Source organism: Dermacentor variabilis, chromosome 1, assembly GCF_050947875.1.
Source record: "Dermacentor variabilis isolate Ectoservices chromosome 1, ASM5094787v1, whole genome shotgun sequence".
Taxonomy (NCBI): domain Eukaryota; kingdom Metazoa; phylum Arthropoda; class Arachnida; order Ixodida; family Ixodidae; genus Dermacentor; species Dermacentor variabilis.
The window spans coordinates 255,776,954-255,793,450 of NC_134568.1; the positions used below are offsets into that span (position 1 = coordinate 255,776,954).

The 16,497-nt window shown below is 43.7% G+C and overlaps 1 protein-coding gene across 1 annotated transcript in view; it reads right to left on the bottom strand.

Annotated features, from left to right (window-relative positions):
- Positions 1-4,283: 4,283 nt before the first annotated feature.
- The window catches only part of LOC142561913 (C-Maf-inducing protein-like), a 66,226-nt gene continuing 54,012 nt past the window's right edge, over positions 4,284-16,497 (bottom strand). Inside the window, exons 13-16 of the mRNA XM_075673485.1 lie at positions 16,333-16,479; positions 16,165-16,270; positions 8,671-8,741; positions 4,284-8,242 (exon numbers count right to left, since the gene is read on the bottom strand). Coding sequence (XP_075529600.1) covers positions 8,189-8,242; positions 8,671-8,741; positions 16,165-16,270; positions 16,333-16,479 — 378 coding nt within the window. The 3' untranslated portion in view covers positions 4,284-8,188. The remainder of the gene's footprint in view (positions 8,243-8,670; positions 8,742-16,164; positions 16,271-16,332; positions 16,480-16,497) is intronic.

Genomic DNA, 16,497 nt, shown 5'->3' on the forward strand with positions numbered 1-16,497 from the left:
GACGTGAGCGGCTCGTTGGGCTTGGTCCAGAAGAGCCAACTGGCTCCCCCGGCCCACGTCCGCAAGCCATGCCTACCACTACCTATTCCTCATTAGTGGATGCTTGTGTATTATGGGGCTCCCACGCGACGCGTTTTAGTGTGTGTGTCTGTGCACCACGGGCACTCGTCAGTGAACCTCGTGGGATCTATTCTGTGTAGGTGGTGCAGGTTGGGGTATGTATTCGTCTGAATACAACGACAGTTCCTCTCCTGTTGGCTGTTTAAATTCCAGTGAGGATGACCAGAACGTGCCAGCAGACACAATCCTGTCCCTGCAAATTTCTTAACTTCATCAGGCCATCCAGTTCTCGACTACACTTACCCCATACCCAAACAAAAAACTGTTATTAAAAAAAAAACATGTTGCTGGGATAGTTGGTGCACTATTAATTACTAGAGTTGTGGCCCATCAAAAGACGAGGAACAACTGTGCGATCGACCGTCTATTTCGCTTCCGTCATCCCTATAGTCGTTCGCTGCCCCACAAATTAGCTTAGCAAACCACCACTAAGATTTGTCTCTTACTTCAGTGCAGAATACCCTTGCACCCATAACAATGATGAAGTCCATTTTGCAAACTTGGCAATAAAGCAACCATAGAATATCTTTATAAGTTTGTCACAGGCTTTGATACTAAAATTGACCACAGGGTGTTTGAAAATGCCTTGGCTAAAGATGGGAATTTTTTTTTTTTTTTTACAGAGCAGGCATATGTTAGGAGCTTTGAACTAAACCTGCTGGATGAGCTAGTTGCAGAATTTGCCATTCATGTTATCAAGTGTAAAATCAAATGGGACACAAAAAACGGCCACCACAAGTGCTGGACTACAACTGACATTTCCTTAACACTGGGCCTGCAAAAGGCAGAAACTATACTAAACAGCGCTATTGCCATGCGTGCATGCCACTAATCCTCCAATGAACATAATACACTTCTTTGCTGTACCAACAGGAGCACTGCTAATGTTATCCTCCTTTTTGATACTAAATGCCTCAAAGATGAACCTGTTCTGTTCTTAAACTAATAACCCTGCTGCTGCTTCTACATGTGCGTGGTGTTCTCTCAGCCTGTCATATACAAACGCCTCTACAATGAAATGACATGTATAAGAAACAATTTATGTCCTAGCCGAATTCATATCTTTTATGTGCATAGTGATCACCTCTACAACAAACACTACAATGAATTTGCTTGTACGGTGAAAAAATGTGAAGAAATTTATACTGGTGTCACACATACACTTCTGATCGCGATTGGGGCCGATCTGGATGGAGCTTCATATGAATCAGGTGTTGCTTAACAGTCATTAGCAATCGCGATCCGAGAATTGCAATCAGGCGCCTTGATCGCAAACACAGGCTGATGTCTGCGTCCTCTAGCACAGTATTCTGAAAATGCTAAAAACAAGAAGTGAAGCCAGCTCAATAAAAAAATGTTTGGAAATCTTTTACCAGCAAGAACAAGCTGTAAAGTTGAAATATTGTCAAATTTTAACCATATATTGTAAATCTAAATTTGTATCAAATAGGTTATGCAGTTCTGAGAGTTGCTGACGATCAGCAGATGATAACAATGTGATCTGGATAATTGCACCCTGTAGGAGTGACCATTGTTGATCGCGATCAAGAAATCAGATACGTATCGGCCCCGATCACGATCAGAAGTGTTCATGTGACACCGGTATTAGGCACCCAAACAGATGATTTGTTGCTTTACAACGAATGCCACACAGTGGTGCCATACTGCCCTCTGCAGACAGCACTCAGCTGCATTCTGCGCTAATGCAGTGCTAGCGACGCACCTGAAGAGTGTACCAATGCCAGTGAGTGTTGTGTTAAAATCCTGCTGTATTGCCCAACTCGTACGCTATTTGTACAACAGCAGTGGGTGCAGCGGCTGACAAGAACGTTGGAGTTGATGAGGTTAAGGCCTAACTACATGTACACTTGCTGGCGCGCAAAAGCGTGTGCTCGTGTGCCTGCGCTTGCACAGATGGTAAGGGACGGATTGCATGCATCAAAGTGCGGCACAAGTGCAGATATCTTCTCCGTAGTATCGGTGCTCTGGCTGCCAAACAAAAATACGATGCCTACGAATACAAAAATATTGAGCCAAATGGGCGCGTGCTGGTGTGCGTCATGTAGGTTGAAACCAGCATTGCTCGCAAGGGGCGACAAACACAAAGCATGTGGGCACAAACTTTTGCACGCCAGCAAGCGTACATGTAGTTTGACCTCTATTGTAACTGACGACTGCCATCGTCTTCAAAGCCTTCTATGCCAGAAAGGACGTAAATGTCAACAAAGGCATCATTGACAAATAGCCTGCAGTGTAAACAAATGAATTTGCATGACAAGGAATGCAATAGCTGCGTTCAATGATTTGCAGAATTACCTGGCGTCGCTCTTGTGTTTTATTGCAAAGACCGTCATGAACCTCACTGCTACGAGGAGGGCTGCAGTCGCACATTCCGCCAGACGAAACATGCACAAGAAATAGCAACTTATTTCGCTAAGTATCTCTTGAACTCATGTTAAATAATTTTTTTTTTCCCTGTTGTACGTGTTCGGCCTGCTCCATTGCGAGTGGCACGGTACGCAATCTTTACAATGAAGTGACTTGTATAACAAAGGATTTTGGAGGTCAGAAGCACTTCGCTGTAAAGGCATTTTGACTGTAGATGCTATGTTGGTCAGACTGAAAGGTACCTAAATGCAAGGCTGAGAAAACACCACACACATGCTGAGCAAAAGCAGGGCCACGACGTACAGCTTATCACTGTTGAAGATAGCAAGGCCTGCTTTTTGATAGTACATGTCCAGGGCAAGTTTAAACAACAGATCAGTCTAGTCTTTGAGGAACTTGACATAAAAGAAGATAACAGTATTAGCACTGCCTTTATTGGTATTACCAAGAAAGAAATGTTTATCTTAGAGTACAAGTGGCACATGCATGGCAAACAATACTGTTTGGTATGGCTCCAGCCTAATGTAGCGAAACGTTAAGTAAATGTCACTTGTAGTCCAGCCTTTGTGGTGCCTGTTTCTTTTTTGTGTAATGTTTGATTTTTGCACTGGCTAAATCAATCATGAATAGGTGTTTAATGAATGAGCAAGGCAGAAGCATGGCCAAATTTGTTTTCACATGAGATTCTCTGCTGGAAGGATTTGCTACAAAATGTAAAGTACTGCCAATCGTTGTAGTGTGCCTTATCTGGTTATAGCCAATGATGCATATGTAATATGGCTGTTACATTGTAGCATGAAATTTTAACTAGCAGCATGACAAAATATCACATAGAATGACAATTCACGTTCGAATATAAATTGATGTTCTCCGAATTAAGTCACAAAATCCAGTCTTGTGCTTGGCAGTGGAAGCCGACATAGAATTAAATGGCCACTTCATCAAAGTGCCAGTGTATAACTAGTGAAGTATAAATGGATGGATGCGTGTGGCTATAGTAATAGCCCTTGGGTTGGATCGTTTTCCAAGCACTGAGGTCCCACTATGGCAGAGTGCCTATTCGAAAGCATGCTTGTACTTTGGTTACCGGCAGTATGTAGATATGCAGAAAGGAAAAATTGCTGCACATTTTGCTCCCATGCCACTAGTATTGTGGGCCACAAGCTGTGGCTATGCAACTTAAAGCAAAAACAAATAAAATTTGTGACGGTAAGATTTACCTTCCTGAGTTCACAGTGGCCACATGCTGACTGTGATTGTTAATACCCACCAATTCTGGTACTAAGAGACATCAGCAGCACTTGGTATCTTGAATTTATCACAAGCTAACCTTGCTGACATGAGTAACAATATAATCAAATTACATCCAAATTATTGCAAGGTGAATCAGACCGACAAAATAAGATTGAACCCCACAGCAAAACACCAACTCATGTAAGCTGGCTGGAAAGAGGCATTGAATTACAGATATACACTAGTGACGCACATGTTAACTATGTTAGAAGTCTCAAACAAAACTATTTAAGGCTGGCTGTGATAGCAAAAACCTACAAAAATAATTTTGGCATAGTAAGCGTCCTATCAAACACTATGAAGCATTAACGTACAGCTGAACTCCCCATAGTACTTGACCGCCCTGATAAAAGGTATCAGTTTGGTGTACAATGTAATTTGCATGAAGCAAGTTATGATATGAATGCCTGAACGTAGGCTCTGTTCATGGAGCCAGGTCTTTCTCTTTGGCACAAAAGTGAAGAGAACAAGAAAGCAAGCAATTCATAAACATAATCTATATTTAATACAGCAATAAAAACTGAAGAAATAGACATTAAGCACATACAAGAACAAGATATAGCAGAGATCATACACAAAAGGATTTGAATTAATAAAAGGCGGTATTATGAACAGTGTCAAATGCAATGTTCTCAAATTCAATTTTAGCATTACTCCCAGCAAGTGGCGAACATGAAAGTGTCCAGAGTATGTCAGACTTGCTCTCTTTCAAAGGTATAAATATCCACAATAAATCACACAAACGAAGTTACCAGTATGCATGTTGTCTAAATGCGAGTACACAACACACTTGTCTTACGCATTCCCATGCTTGCACATGACACTGCACAACACATCCAATGCACCAAAGGGCAGCGAAAAATCTGCCCAGTAATTTAGAAAAAGCTTGGCATTTTCCCCTCTATTACACTGCCACATCACACTCCTTACAAAGACAGCATCAACAGCGAATCAACTACTACACTTTTTGAAAAGCATGGTGAGCCACATTACGATTATAATTAATGCACAGCATCTTCTGACCAACTGCAGAATTTTAGCCAGAGACCTTTTCCATCCAAGTGCAAACAAGCCAAGCATGCATTCCATGCCGCCCTGATGGTTTGTGTGATGTGTATTGGCATAGAAGCATGGCAAAAAGCAAGTGATGTGGTGACACCCACAAGTGAGCAGTATCAAGCTATGTGATGGCAGGAAGAAGACAGTCGCCATATATAGTGATCTTTCACCACGATACATACCACAAAAATATACTTCCATGAATCAAAGAGTTGATGTGAAGGACCACGTCTCTTGTTCGTGTTTGTGAGCCAGTGAAGGATCATTCAAGCCAATTGAAGTTGTCAGCATATGCACAAGCCACAAAAACAACCAAAGCAACAGAACATACCTTCACTTCTATCAACCATAATCATTAACTGAAATTTCATGGCTTGCAATCATAATAGGAGTAAGCAGCTTGAAGTTTCCACAGATCTCTCTTTTTTTTTTTTTTTTTTTTTTTGCCTGGGGGGAAAGTTTTACACAAGCAACACGAATGTCACAGTACACATGGCAGCAAATCCACCAAGCACTAAACTGACATACTGAATACTGCAGACATTTGTACATCAAAAGCTAAGCCTTCAAGATGGACAACACTTTGAATTCATAAACTTTATCAGTGAAAGTAGTAATTTGTACATATCTTTGTGTCAAGTGAGCTAGCACTCAAGAGTTCAGGTTTCCCCCATGATTTGTGCTGTTCAGGTGATAAGTGTTGAACTTGATACCAGAAGGTCGGAAAAGCAGCACAAGAAAAAAAAGAAAGAAAGAAAGAAAGAAAAGGCTACGCATAAATTTATGCTGCATGAGGAAATGCTACACTGCAGAGGCCAAGAAAAAGTAAGCAGGTTTACATGAAAGAGTGTAAATGTGTTGTGCCAACAGAAACCTAGTCTGAAAGCACACACAGATGGTTTGTACGTTGCTTGCTAAGGCAGATATATTTATATATATATATTTTTTGACACAACTGCAGCAGACAAGCTCATGCCGTGTGCTGCTCATTCCCCCTTTTTTTTTTCTTTTTCCCAAGCCCACATTCTAGTGAGCCAGGCAGGCAACTTCCTCTGGCACTAAATTGGCCCTAGTTGGCTGGCTCGCCAGAGCAGCCCTTCACTGCTCCACACCATTTCACAGCTTTACCAGGATTTGGCATAAGCAAGATAGACAGAAAAAAAAAGTCAACCAAATAAAGAGACACCTTTTACTGTTTTTTGTCATACTCAAGACCCTATAAGACCAGAAAACTTTTGTACCTTACACTGTTGAGGTGCTCCAAAAACCAAATGCCACTATGAAACAAATTACAGTAGGCACTCTTTAGGATGAACTATGTTAAGCCAAGCTTCCTGATAAGATGAATTGCTTGGAAACATCCACTTGATTTCCGGCAGATGCAGTGAGCTTCTGTGAATCTAAACTTTTGATAAAACAATTGCCAAGGTCCCTTCATGTTCATCTTAAAGAGAGTGTACTGTGTTTTTAATTTGTCTAAAGGAAGGCCTTCCCCATACATTTCAGTGTTCACAGAAAATGGGCCCTTGAAGCAGCTTTTTACAGTCGATATATATATATGCTCTACTTTGTACTGTTTGAACAACACAGGCTGGCACCTGTGTTTCATCTGACCACTGTTGTTCCATGCAAGCTCAGAGAATAAGGACACAACCTTAACCAGGGTGGGAAAGGGGGGTGAAAAAGGTGACTCAAAAGGGTCCAGAATAAAAGAAGCTCGTTACGACTGAGAGCACAGGCCCGGCACACTGCCCAGCATGGAGCCCGGCAACATGCAGAGCCCCAACAGCAGGCTAAGGGCTTAGGACACAGCAGCATAGGCTGCAGGAATTTGCTAAGGGTCTCTTGGTGTTATATCTAGACACATGCAGCACCTCATGGCTCAATAATGATGCATTATAATAGGGAGGCAATACTACATCAACTGCAGATTCTCACTAATTACACCTTGTTCTACAGGCAGCTTAGCATGCAAGAATTACATTTACAGGCTACGAGTGCAACTATATGATATAGTATTATTGATAAATTAACACAGTGTCTGGTAATTCTCAAGACACAACCACCAATACAACACAGTACAGCACTCTGAGCAGTTAAGCGTAAAATTATACTTCCAGGCCCCTCATGGCCAATAGACTGAACCTGTTGCAGCTGCACATGGCACACAATGCACACGCACGCATGCACACACAAATTCACACATACACACACAAGGTACACTATCCCTGAACATATTTGATACATACATTTACAAACAACATACAGTGAATATGCTATATGACGTCTGAGATACATGTTCCATTGCCAATATAATGCTAAACAGTCAGGCATGTTTTGGCAAACTGTTGGATCACAAGAAACAATGATGACAAAGAATGCATTAATGCCCTTCTCCAAAATGTTTATGTAAAATAATGTGAAAAAAGGTATCCCATCGATTTGTCCGAGCTTAGAGTGAACTGTCTGACATTTAAAGAGCAGCCTCTTGTCTGTTTATTGGCATGCCTAAAAATTTAAGGCAGACAAGCCAATATGAACCCTGCCATGGAAGTACAGGTTAGTAGATCACCTTGAACGAGTTGCAGGTTACCTGCAACTGGTGCTCAATCACAGTTATAATGCAATCCCCATGAGAAGACAGACAACAGCTTATAAGTGGAGGCAAACACACAAGCACCACGGGGAGGCAAGACAAGAATGCCATTATCACCAACAGCACACCATGTGTACATGCAGAACATTCTGCAGAATGAAACAAGCAGCTCATTACATTATGCGAAAGAGATAAATGCACGGCTGCAACAGACTTCTATAAACCCTGATTGGTGGAATAAATTAATAAATAACACTAGCACAATTAACACTCAGGTGTTCATACCACCAAAACATGTTCCCAAGTGAATTGGCAGCTTTCTGTGGCATGTTTAATTTTGTGACATAATTGCACATAAAGACTTCAATAGACATAAAGCAAGTTTTTTTTTTTTTTTCAAGGACATTCAATACAAAAACCCTGGAAATGTGACATGAAAAAAGCGATACAACCTCAGAATGCTAACAGTCAAAGTCCTATACCAAATGCAGAAGGTCAAAGGAATGTCACACAGCAGAGAGATATCTGCATCAAATGCCTCATCACAAATCAAGTTTCTGGCCTTCAAGGACACGGATAAGCAAATGGGCAAATTATATCTATTATACGAGGTATAGGAACAAGTTCGATGACCACAGAAGACACCAAGTGGGGACTTCAGGCAGGACGGTGGCAAAAGACAACTTAGGCTCCCTCCAACAAACATGGTATGAAAGTTTTTTCTGGCACTGATCACCAAGCATCCGTATACCGCACGTCACACTCCTGTAGAGCAGGCAGCTTCTCCTGAAACATGCACAAACATGTATAGAACTTTTACTGTGTCCAAATAGAGGCTGGACTGAGATGCACCAATGTGGCACCAACTGAGTGCAGAAAACAGAGAAGACAAGCATGGTAGAAAGGTTCTTAATTCCTTATCATTCTTACTACTGAGTGACTGATCCCAGTGATAGCAAGAGCTTCCTTTCCTGTCAACTTCTATGCTTTTCTGTATTACCTGGTGCTAACTGTCATCCAAATGTTATGCTGACACAATGTTTTCAAAAGGTTTCAAGGCATTACTTGGCAAATGATAGAAGAATTCCCTTAAGTGTGAAAAGTGACAGTGAACATTCACTGCACGAGAGCAGGACCATCAGCATCATTACTGCATGTGGTAATGGCTGCATTCTTCTACAAATCTACACAAGAGCCAATGAATTTCCACTTACTTTTAGACACTCAAATGTTTGTGCTGACAAACTGGTGCTGTTCAAATTCAGCTTCCGCAAGCTTTTCATCGCTGCATGAAGGAGTGGAATAACAGATAAGTACAGGCACTTTTTTTTTACCACATTTCTACAAGCTAAATAGAAAAGTTCAATATAATTCAAAAGGTAAAGACAACAATGCCCTTTGTTAGCAAAATAGCAAAAAATAAGATCAATTTACCAGCAGAAGTCTTACTAACCCTAACAAACTCTGCGCAATATATAACACTAAACACAATTTCTGCCTTTGCGGAGAGCAAGACATCTTTCGCAGCCGACTTACGGAGTCAACGCACAGTGAACAAGCTGAAACTATCAGACGGACACCTAATGGAAGCAAGTAATGGCAAACTCAATTCAATTAACTTTGTGTATGAAGTTTGTGAGAAGATGTTTTTAACCCTACCTTCACACATGCTTTTTTTAGAGTGAGAATGACATGTACTGGAGTGGCAAGCAAAACGCATTACGCCAGTGTCTGGCCTGGTACATTTTTCGCACTTATGTTGAATGCACCCCACTCATGCTCATGTTGATCTCAAACATGTAAGCAACAGATGTCAGCTTCTGTAAGATCACAGTGAGAGGCGAGTCTAGCTGTGTTTGTCTGACACACTTTCCTGCAGTAAACAAGAAATGGAGAGCCTTTTTGTATGCAATTCACACAAGTTGGCATTGGCATGGTGAAGTCTTCATGCAGGCTAGCACATTTTTCATACCTCCATTTATTTCTACCTTAGCAAGAAGGAGACTGTTCAACAAGGGCTCAGCAGCATTGACAGTCCATCTGGTCAGTATCTCAAGAAACATGAAGGATGCATTGCAGCCAGTCTACGCAGACTTCTGTGTGCAGCATCACAAGTAAGTGAAGATAGCTTAATAAATTTAAAATGTAGCATGAACAGTAACAAGTTGATAGGTTCCAAGGGCAAATATAGTTAGCCACCTGTCTACAGTGCTCTGTATCTGTCACATGCTATTCTTATGAAATGCACCTAGCCTGGTTGCACACAGGGTTAATAATAATAATAATATTTGGGGTTTTACGTGCCGAAACCACTTTCTGATTATGAGGCACGCCGTAGTGGAGGACTCCGGAAATTTCGACCACCTGGGGTTCTTTAACGTGCACCTAAATCTAAGCACACGGGTGTTTTCGCATTTCGCCCCCATCGAAATGCGGCCGCCGTGGCCGGGATTCGATCCCGCGACCTCGTGCTCAGCAGCCCAACACCATAGCCACTGAGCAACCACGGCGGGTGCACACAGGGTTACCACACCCTTTATGTGCTCATCATGAGTCGTGGCATATTTTGCTGGAACACTGCAATGCATGTTGGCATGTAGCGTTTTTCCACACATAAAAGACACTCCACATGGTCTGGTACTACAATGGCTTGCTTTAACTATGTCAATGGCCTTCAAGGGTCAAGATATCTTGCAGCAGCGCAAGCAGTGACCACCGCATGCTCACATTGAGTTACAGCAACGCTGCTTTGGTTATGTTTCTCTAGCTCATGTGGTTACATAGATTGAATCTAAACATTTGAAAAGCCCCAATTTAACAACAGTTTCAATCTAGCGAATTTTTTTTCAACAGCTATAGGACCTCATTAAACGTAAGTTTGACTGAAGTACCAACCAAAATCTCTTATTTTAAAGGTAAGTCAGCAAACTATCTTGTACACAGTGGCTACATGATTAGGACAAAAGTTTCCCATCATGGTTCACGCAGTGCATCTGCTCAAAATCAGAGTAAAAAAGGCCACCTAATTTTTTTTAATATGTAGTATCACCTGAAATCTTGATGGAGTCAACTGCCATACCAGCTTCAGCTGCAAGGAGGCAGTGCTACTAGTTATAATTTCAAGGCCTTTATTTTACAGGCAGTTATTTTGAGGAGAACATCAAACATTGGTGGTTATTATAGTTTCTGGCAAGCCCTTTTTACCAAAAGTTGCCACTATGGGCATGACTGCTATCAGTGTATTTGGTGCAAATATACTTGCATATAGCTTGCAAGGACTTCAATATCCCCATCATGCATGCTGGCTTCCATTGGTAAGCCATTGCTCCATATTAGTGCTCATAGCAAAATGCAATATTTTCACTTTTAGTAGTCTGTTATTCAGATTCTCATTGGTTCACACTACTGATTTTCTGTTTTCATTCAAGCCCTTCATTAAGTAATCCATACACGATCCTGAGCACTCCGACAGTAAAAAATTCAGTCCCCTTTAACCAAAGGGAACAAGCACCTACTTCAACTGGTGGTTTTCTGAAGAAAAGCCAAATGGCAAGAGTGGAAATTGGGATCGGCATATCAATAATGGAATTCTAAGCAGCCAAAGAAAACATCCAGACAGGTATCATTGCAGGCAATATTCACAATAAGCATAAAAGATATTACATAAAACAGTGAAAATTGCGTATGTTAGCAACACTGTGAGGCATGATATGGTTCTGCTGCAGTTGGCAAAAAGACTCTGCAGTGCAGCATGTACTCACACACCAGAAAAAATTCAAGTTCAGAAGTGTTGGGAGCCCAAAGTCAACTGCTCATTATATAGATATTAGGCTGATGTTCATTTTCCTAACTATTCATCAAATATCCAGCCTATGGAGGCTGATGTTCATTTTCCTAGCTATTCATCAAATATCCAGCCTATGGCTTTGTATACGTGTTACAAAAGTCATAATGTCTAGCTTGTCCAGTTAGGATCAAGCTATGGGCCCTAAAAAGTCTAGAGTTTCTCACCAACAAATGACAGTGTACAAAAACACTGCGTAAATTCTATGGAATCGAAAATTACAAGCCCCACAATTTACTACTGTGGGGATGGAGGTGCGCCCCGACGCCTTTATGCGAGCATTCACCAGTTCTGTCATCCATACACCTCTTCCTTTCCATTCGTGATAGTTGTCGGGGGTGGGCTTTGCCACAAACTGGCTTGTGGCATTGGCACTAGAACTTCTGGCCGTGGCGGCGCAACCAGCAGAGCAAGCGCGGGGAAGACCTCTCCGGGATATCACTCAGTACATACACATTTTCCCTCTCTTCCACCAGTTCCTCTGTCTGGGCAATGAACTTGAGCTCGTCTGGAGTGTCTTGCACCTACAGCGGACGCATACCTTGTGCTGCTCCTTTTCCAAACGCCAAGCCGAAGAGCGGTGCTTAGTGCACACGCATGGTCATATTTACTACGCCGAGTTGCACTCATCGAAGGCCCAAGCCAACATTACTAAGATGAGGTCGGTTGGAAAACTCGCTCAAAAAGGTGGCCCCAACCTGTCGCCCATCTGAGGTCAGCACTCGCTTCGACTTGCGACCCGGTCATATGGATCATTTTCGCAGCAGACAACGCGGTTTGTATACGCCTTCATACGAGCTTTCAGGCCGGGCTTGTCATAGCGTAAGAAGCAAAAAACTCCTGGAGCAGCATTACAGCCGCCGGGCGCCGTGCCAGCCAAAATAATTGTTTCATTTTAACACAATTGTGCACAACTGCTTTTTTTCCCTGTCTTCTTGAATATTGCTCGCTCATTCTACATTTCTCAAAGTTTTATAAGGCTTGTTTGCACAAACATAACAATTACAGTTAAAGGGGCCATGAAAAAAACACAGTCCGCAAATATCATACGCTGCTGTGAACATCTCAGCCAAATTTTGCAGTCGTGCACGTCACTCAATTTTGCAAGCAGAGTGCGAAGTCGCCTTTCTCTCAAACACTCTTTTCAACAGAAGCTTGCTCCTCACTCTTCTGGACGCTTTATTTCATAATATAGCAGATTCCCACACGTGGCTATTGGCCAATAGCTGACATAAATCAAGAAAGGTGTTTGGATCAGTGTGCTTCTAGTGACTGCTACTGTGTATATTTATAGCCACAGTTTAGTAAAAAGGCTGAAGTAAGTGAAAATATGCTTTTGAATTCGACAATAATTCTGTACTTCCATTAGAAGCTGAATATTGTCTGCTTATGCTTGGCTGCAGTCACTCACATAGGAATTAAACTTTGGCCACCCTGTTTATCGGTGTCATAACCATCAGGTCTTGATAATTTTGACTAATTTTGAACACTCAACTAGCCTCAAACCTCGCGAAACTTAAGGTCAGACCACACACACGCTTGCCAGCGCATGCTGACGCCTGGCTGCTCCTGGTTAGACGCTTTGGCAGACTTTTTGATAGTGCTTCAAGATGCACACGTTGTATGTGGCTACTATCAGTCTGTCAAGCTGGTGAAGGACAAAGCCGCTCCATACCATGTAGCACAACCGGGCAGAAGCATACTGCTACGAGTGCAAGCGCACACTCTAGCCCTGTCATTGTGATGTGTGGTGCGCGACATGGTGCAGTGATCGGGACGGTCAGGAGCAGACGACGCTGAGCGCACGCGCGCCGAGGTGGAAGAAGGAAAACAACGACGCCGAAGGGCGTCCGGCACGCTCTTCGGCACGCTCTTCTTGTTCGTGCGCGCGGCGCATGACGCGCGCATGAACAACAACAAAAAGAAGAAAAGCAACCAATTAAAAAAGACCACGGGGCGTCAGGCAGCCAATCCGAGAATGCCAAATCGGCCAGACCAGAAGAAAAAGCGTGGTGCGCTGGCAGAACGGGAGGACACGCAAGGAGACGCAGGGGAGACGCAGGGGAGACGCCAGGAGAGTCCCAGGAAGCGACGGCAGGAGGAGGTCAACCACCGGAGCGGGCGTTGAAGACGGGCCGACGGGTTCCGGACCCGAGCCCACCAGGACTTCACCCGACCGGGGCCTCCTGCCAACCTGTTCCTGTGCGTTGCCCGTCTACCCGAGCGTGCCGTCAGCTCCCCAACGCCGGTGAGCTTCTGCGCCAGTGGGCAGGACGAGAACAGTCGGGCTTCGGGCCCGAGTTCTAAGCCAGCTGCCCGGCCAGAACGCCACCCCCGTCTGTCGTGCCGCCTGCTGCCCAAGGCCGGCGTTCAAGCTCCTGTGCTCGTAGGCAGGGCAAGAGTAGTCGGGCTACGGGCCCGAGCTCTACACCCAGCTACCCGGCCAGAACGCCGCCGCCGTCTACTCCTGCCACCAGGCCGCCCGCTTTACCTCGCCTAGCCAGAGCTGGCGCGCTCCGGTCGCCCGGTCGGTCAGCTTACGCCGCGACCTATGGTGAGACCGGTGCCACTCCTTTCACCAGCTTGTCGCCGCGTCGCCGCGTTGAGACTGTTACGCGTCCCTGCACTCGTGGCAAGCCCGGACTCGCGCACCTGTTAACCTCATGCAAGCCCTATATGTGTTCCCTGCTGCAATGTCTGCTTGAGTGTTTATTTTAGGCATGCTTTCTATTTCCTTCTATTTACTTTATGCCTCTTCTTAGTTTGATTAAAAGTCTTTGTGTGTGTGTTCAAACCAACGGCTTTGTCCTCAATTGGGTTCTCGGAGGCTCCGCCTAAGAGAACCAACCGAACCATTGAGTACACGAACCTTTGCCCCATATTAGGGTCATCACAGTCATGCACAAACCAAATGCTGCTGTTGCACGTAGCTTGCGGTCTGCTATGTAGCGTAGATACCATGGCTGCCACAGCGTGCCGCGATGAGTCCATTGGTTGAGCGCACTGCGGCTCGCGAGGATAACCACATTGGTCATGTTTGGCTATGTTTGGAGCGTCGTAGGTGCCGAAATCGGAAATAGTGGCATCTACATGAACATCCAAAATAAAATTTGAACTGTGCACCACGGCGACGTTCAGTAGGCGGAGCATTGTGGGCATGCCCCACTCCACAAGCCTTCACAGTGCAAGGCATTGAAAGAACTTCTTGATGGGCAAGTTGGTATTAATTCATGATACCTATCTTTAAGGCACCAAAAAACAACACACAGAACACAAGAGAGGACAACGGGACAGGCGCTCTGTCCCGTTGTCCTATCTTGTGTGCTCTGTGTTGTTTTTTGACACCTTAAAAATAGGTATAATGAAAGGCACTGAAGAAGGCACTGCAGGGAACTGCAGGGCATTGCAGCGCATTGCAAGGTATTAAAGGTGCAGTTGGCGGCGTCGTATTAGCACTGAACTAGTTGCGTCATTTGTAACTCTTGCTACTCATAATAAACAAATAAATAAATAAATAATTTCCTGCTTCTTAAACACAATTTATTATTTATTCATCGCAAAAGCAGGCATGCGAGCAGTAATTTAAAAAGAAACAGCAATACATTGTATGAGTATTTATTCTTTAGATAAGCACAAACATTGTACCTAAGCAGCCCTAGGATTGGTCAGTGCTTTGTAAGCATTAGCTCTGGACAGCGTGTCGAGACTTTCTCCTGCCCTATGACAGTTCAAGCTTGTCTTCCTTGAGCGAGAAAGTTACGGTGCTCGTGGCAGCGTGACAAATTCCTCTTGCAAAAAGCACCATTAATCAAATTGGGAGAACTGAAAGTGTTCTTAAAAGGCTGCATTGGGTAATGTGAGTTGAATTCTGGCAACAACAGACAATGAAGCACATGACACATGGAGCAAAAGTAATGTGAACAGGGTGCACCTCGATTGCATCGCCGGCACTTTTTGGGAAACAACCTCACTGCTGTGGCAAGCCCGAAGAGTTTCCAAAGTGCCTCAATCTAGTAACGTTGGCCCAAGCCGATGGAGATCGCCCCTAGTTCTCAGGTGTGGGTCCATTGGTTATCGCAAGAGCAAGTAGAATAGCCTCAGGGACACTTTTCAATAGCAGTGTGTCACGGGGAGCCATGCTCTCAAAGTGATGTGCTAGCGGCGTCCCTTTCTGTATTTTTCACCCTTGGCGCAGGAGCCCCTTTTATTCCTGCGCTGGCCCGGGTCCAGGCATTAATGTAGTGCTGGGTGTCGCAGGAGATAAATAAAGTGTTTTCTAACTTAGGGCAATACTCTGTTCTCATGCGTGCACAGCACTCGGTGCCCCCCTTTTGCTGCCTGGGCACGCGTGCTAGACTACGCGAGGCTATAGCTGATGCGGCTCTGAGGCTTGCTAAGCTTTAACCCGTGGTGGTCAGTACTCCTGAGGGCTACCAGAACCCCACATTACTGACCTAGCATATGAAAATTTTTCATATGCTTTATGGCATAAAAAGCTTGTCTTTCTTAATTATACAATGGAATCAGGGGACAAGTGCAATTAAGATATTTGGCACCATTAAATATGGACATATGTACCACAGAGTTTTCCTAGTGCATGGTGCCTAGCAGGATATTAAGGGTGTTATCCTTATTTGAAAGGTACCAACAAAAAATAACTAACTTTACATAACATTTCACTAACCATTTTCTTGTCTACTTAAGGAGATTAAAGAGGCACCTAGATGACATTCAGGATACCTTGGTGAAGCTATTGACCTCAGTGACGGAAAGTCGCAAAGATTAAACAGCTATGATTACCTCAGTGAAACTAACATTACTCAGACAGGCAATACTACACTGATGTTAGACAAAAAATGCTTACATTCAAGGGATGACAGCCCTTTGTCAGTGACTGGAGTTTCACACAAGTTGAGCACTTGAAGCTTTGGGAGGTGCTCTGAGATTAGTTTTAACCCAGAGTCACCAAACTGAAAGAGATTTGACAGAATCAGCAACTAGTAATAGAATGGGGCACAAGTTGCTTGCTTACCTGTGTTGACCACAAGTTCAGATAGCGTAACGAAGGAAGCTTGATGAGGTGTTCAGCACAAGCACTGGTCACTTGGGTAAAAGCCAGTGATAAACATTCCAGGTTCCCAAACGATCCACAGCTCAGCAACTTCTCCAAGTCAGCATCCTAAAATGGTAAGCAGAT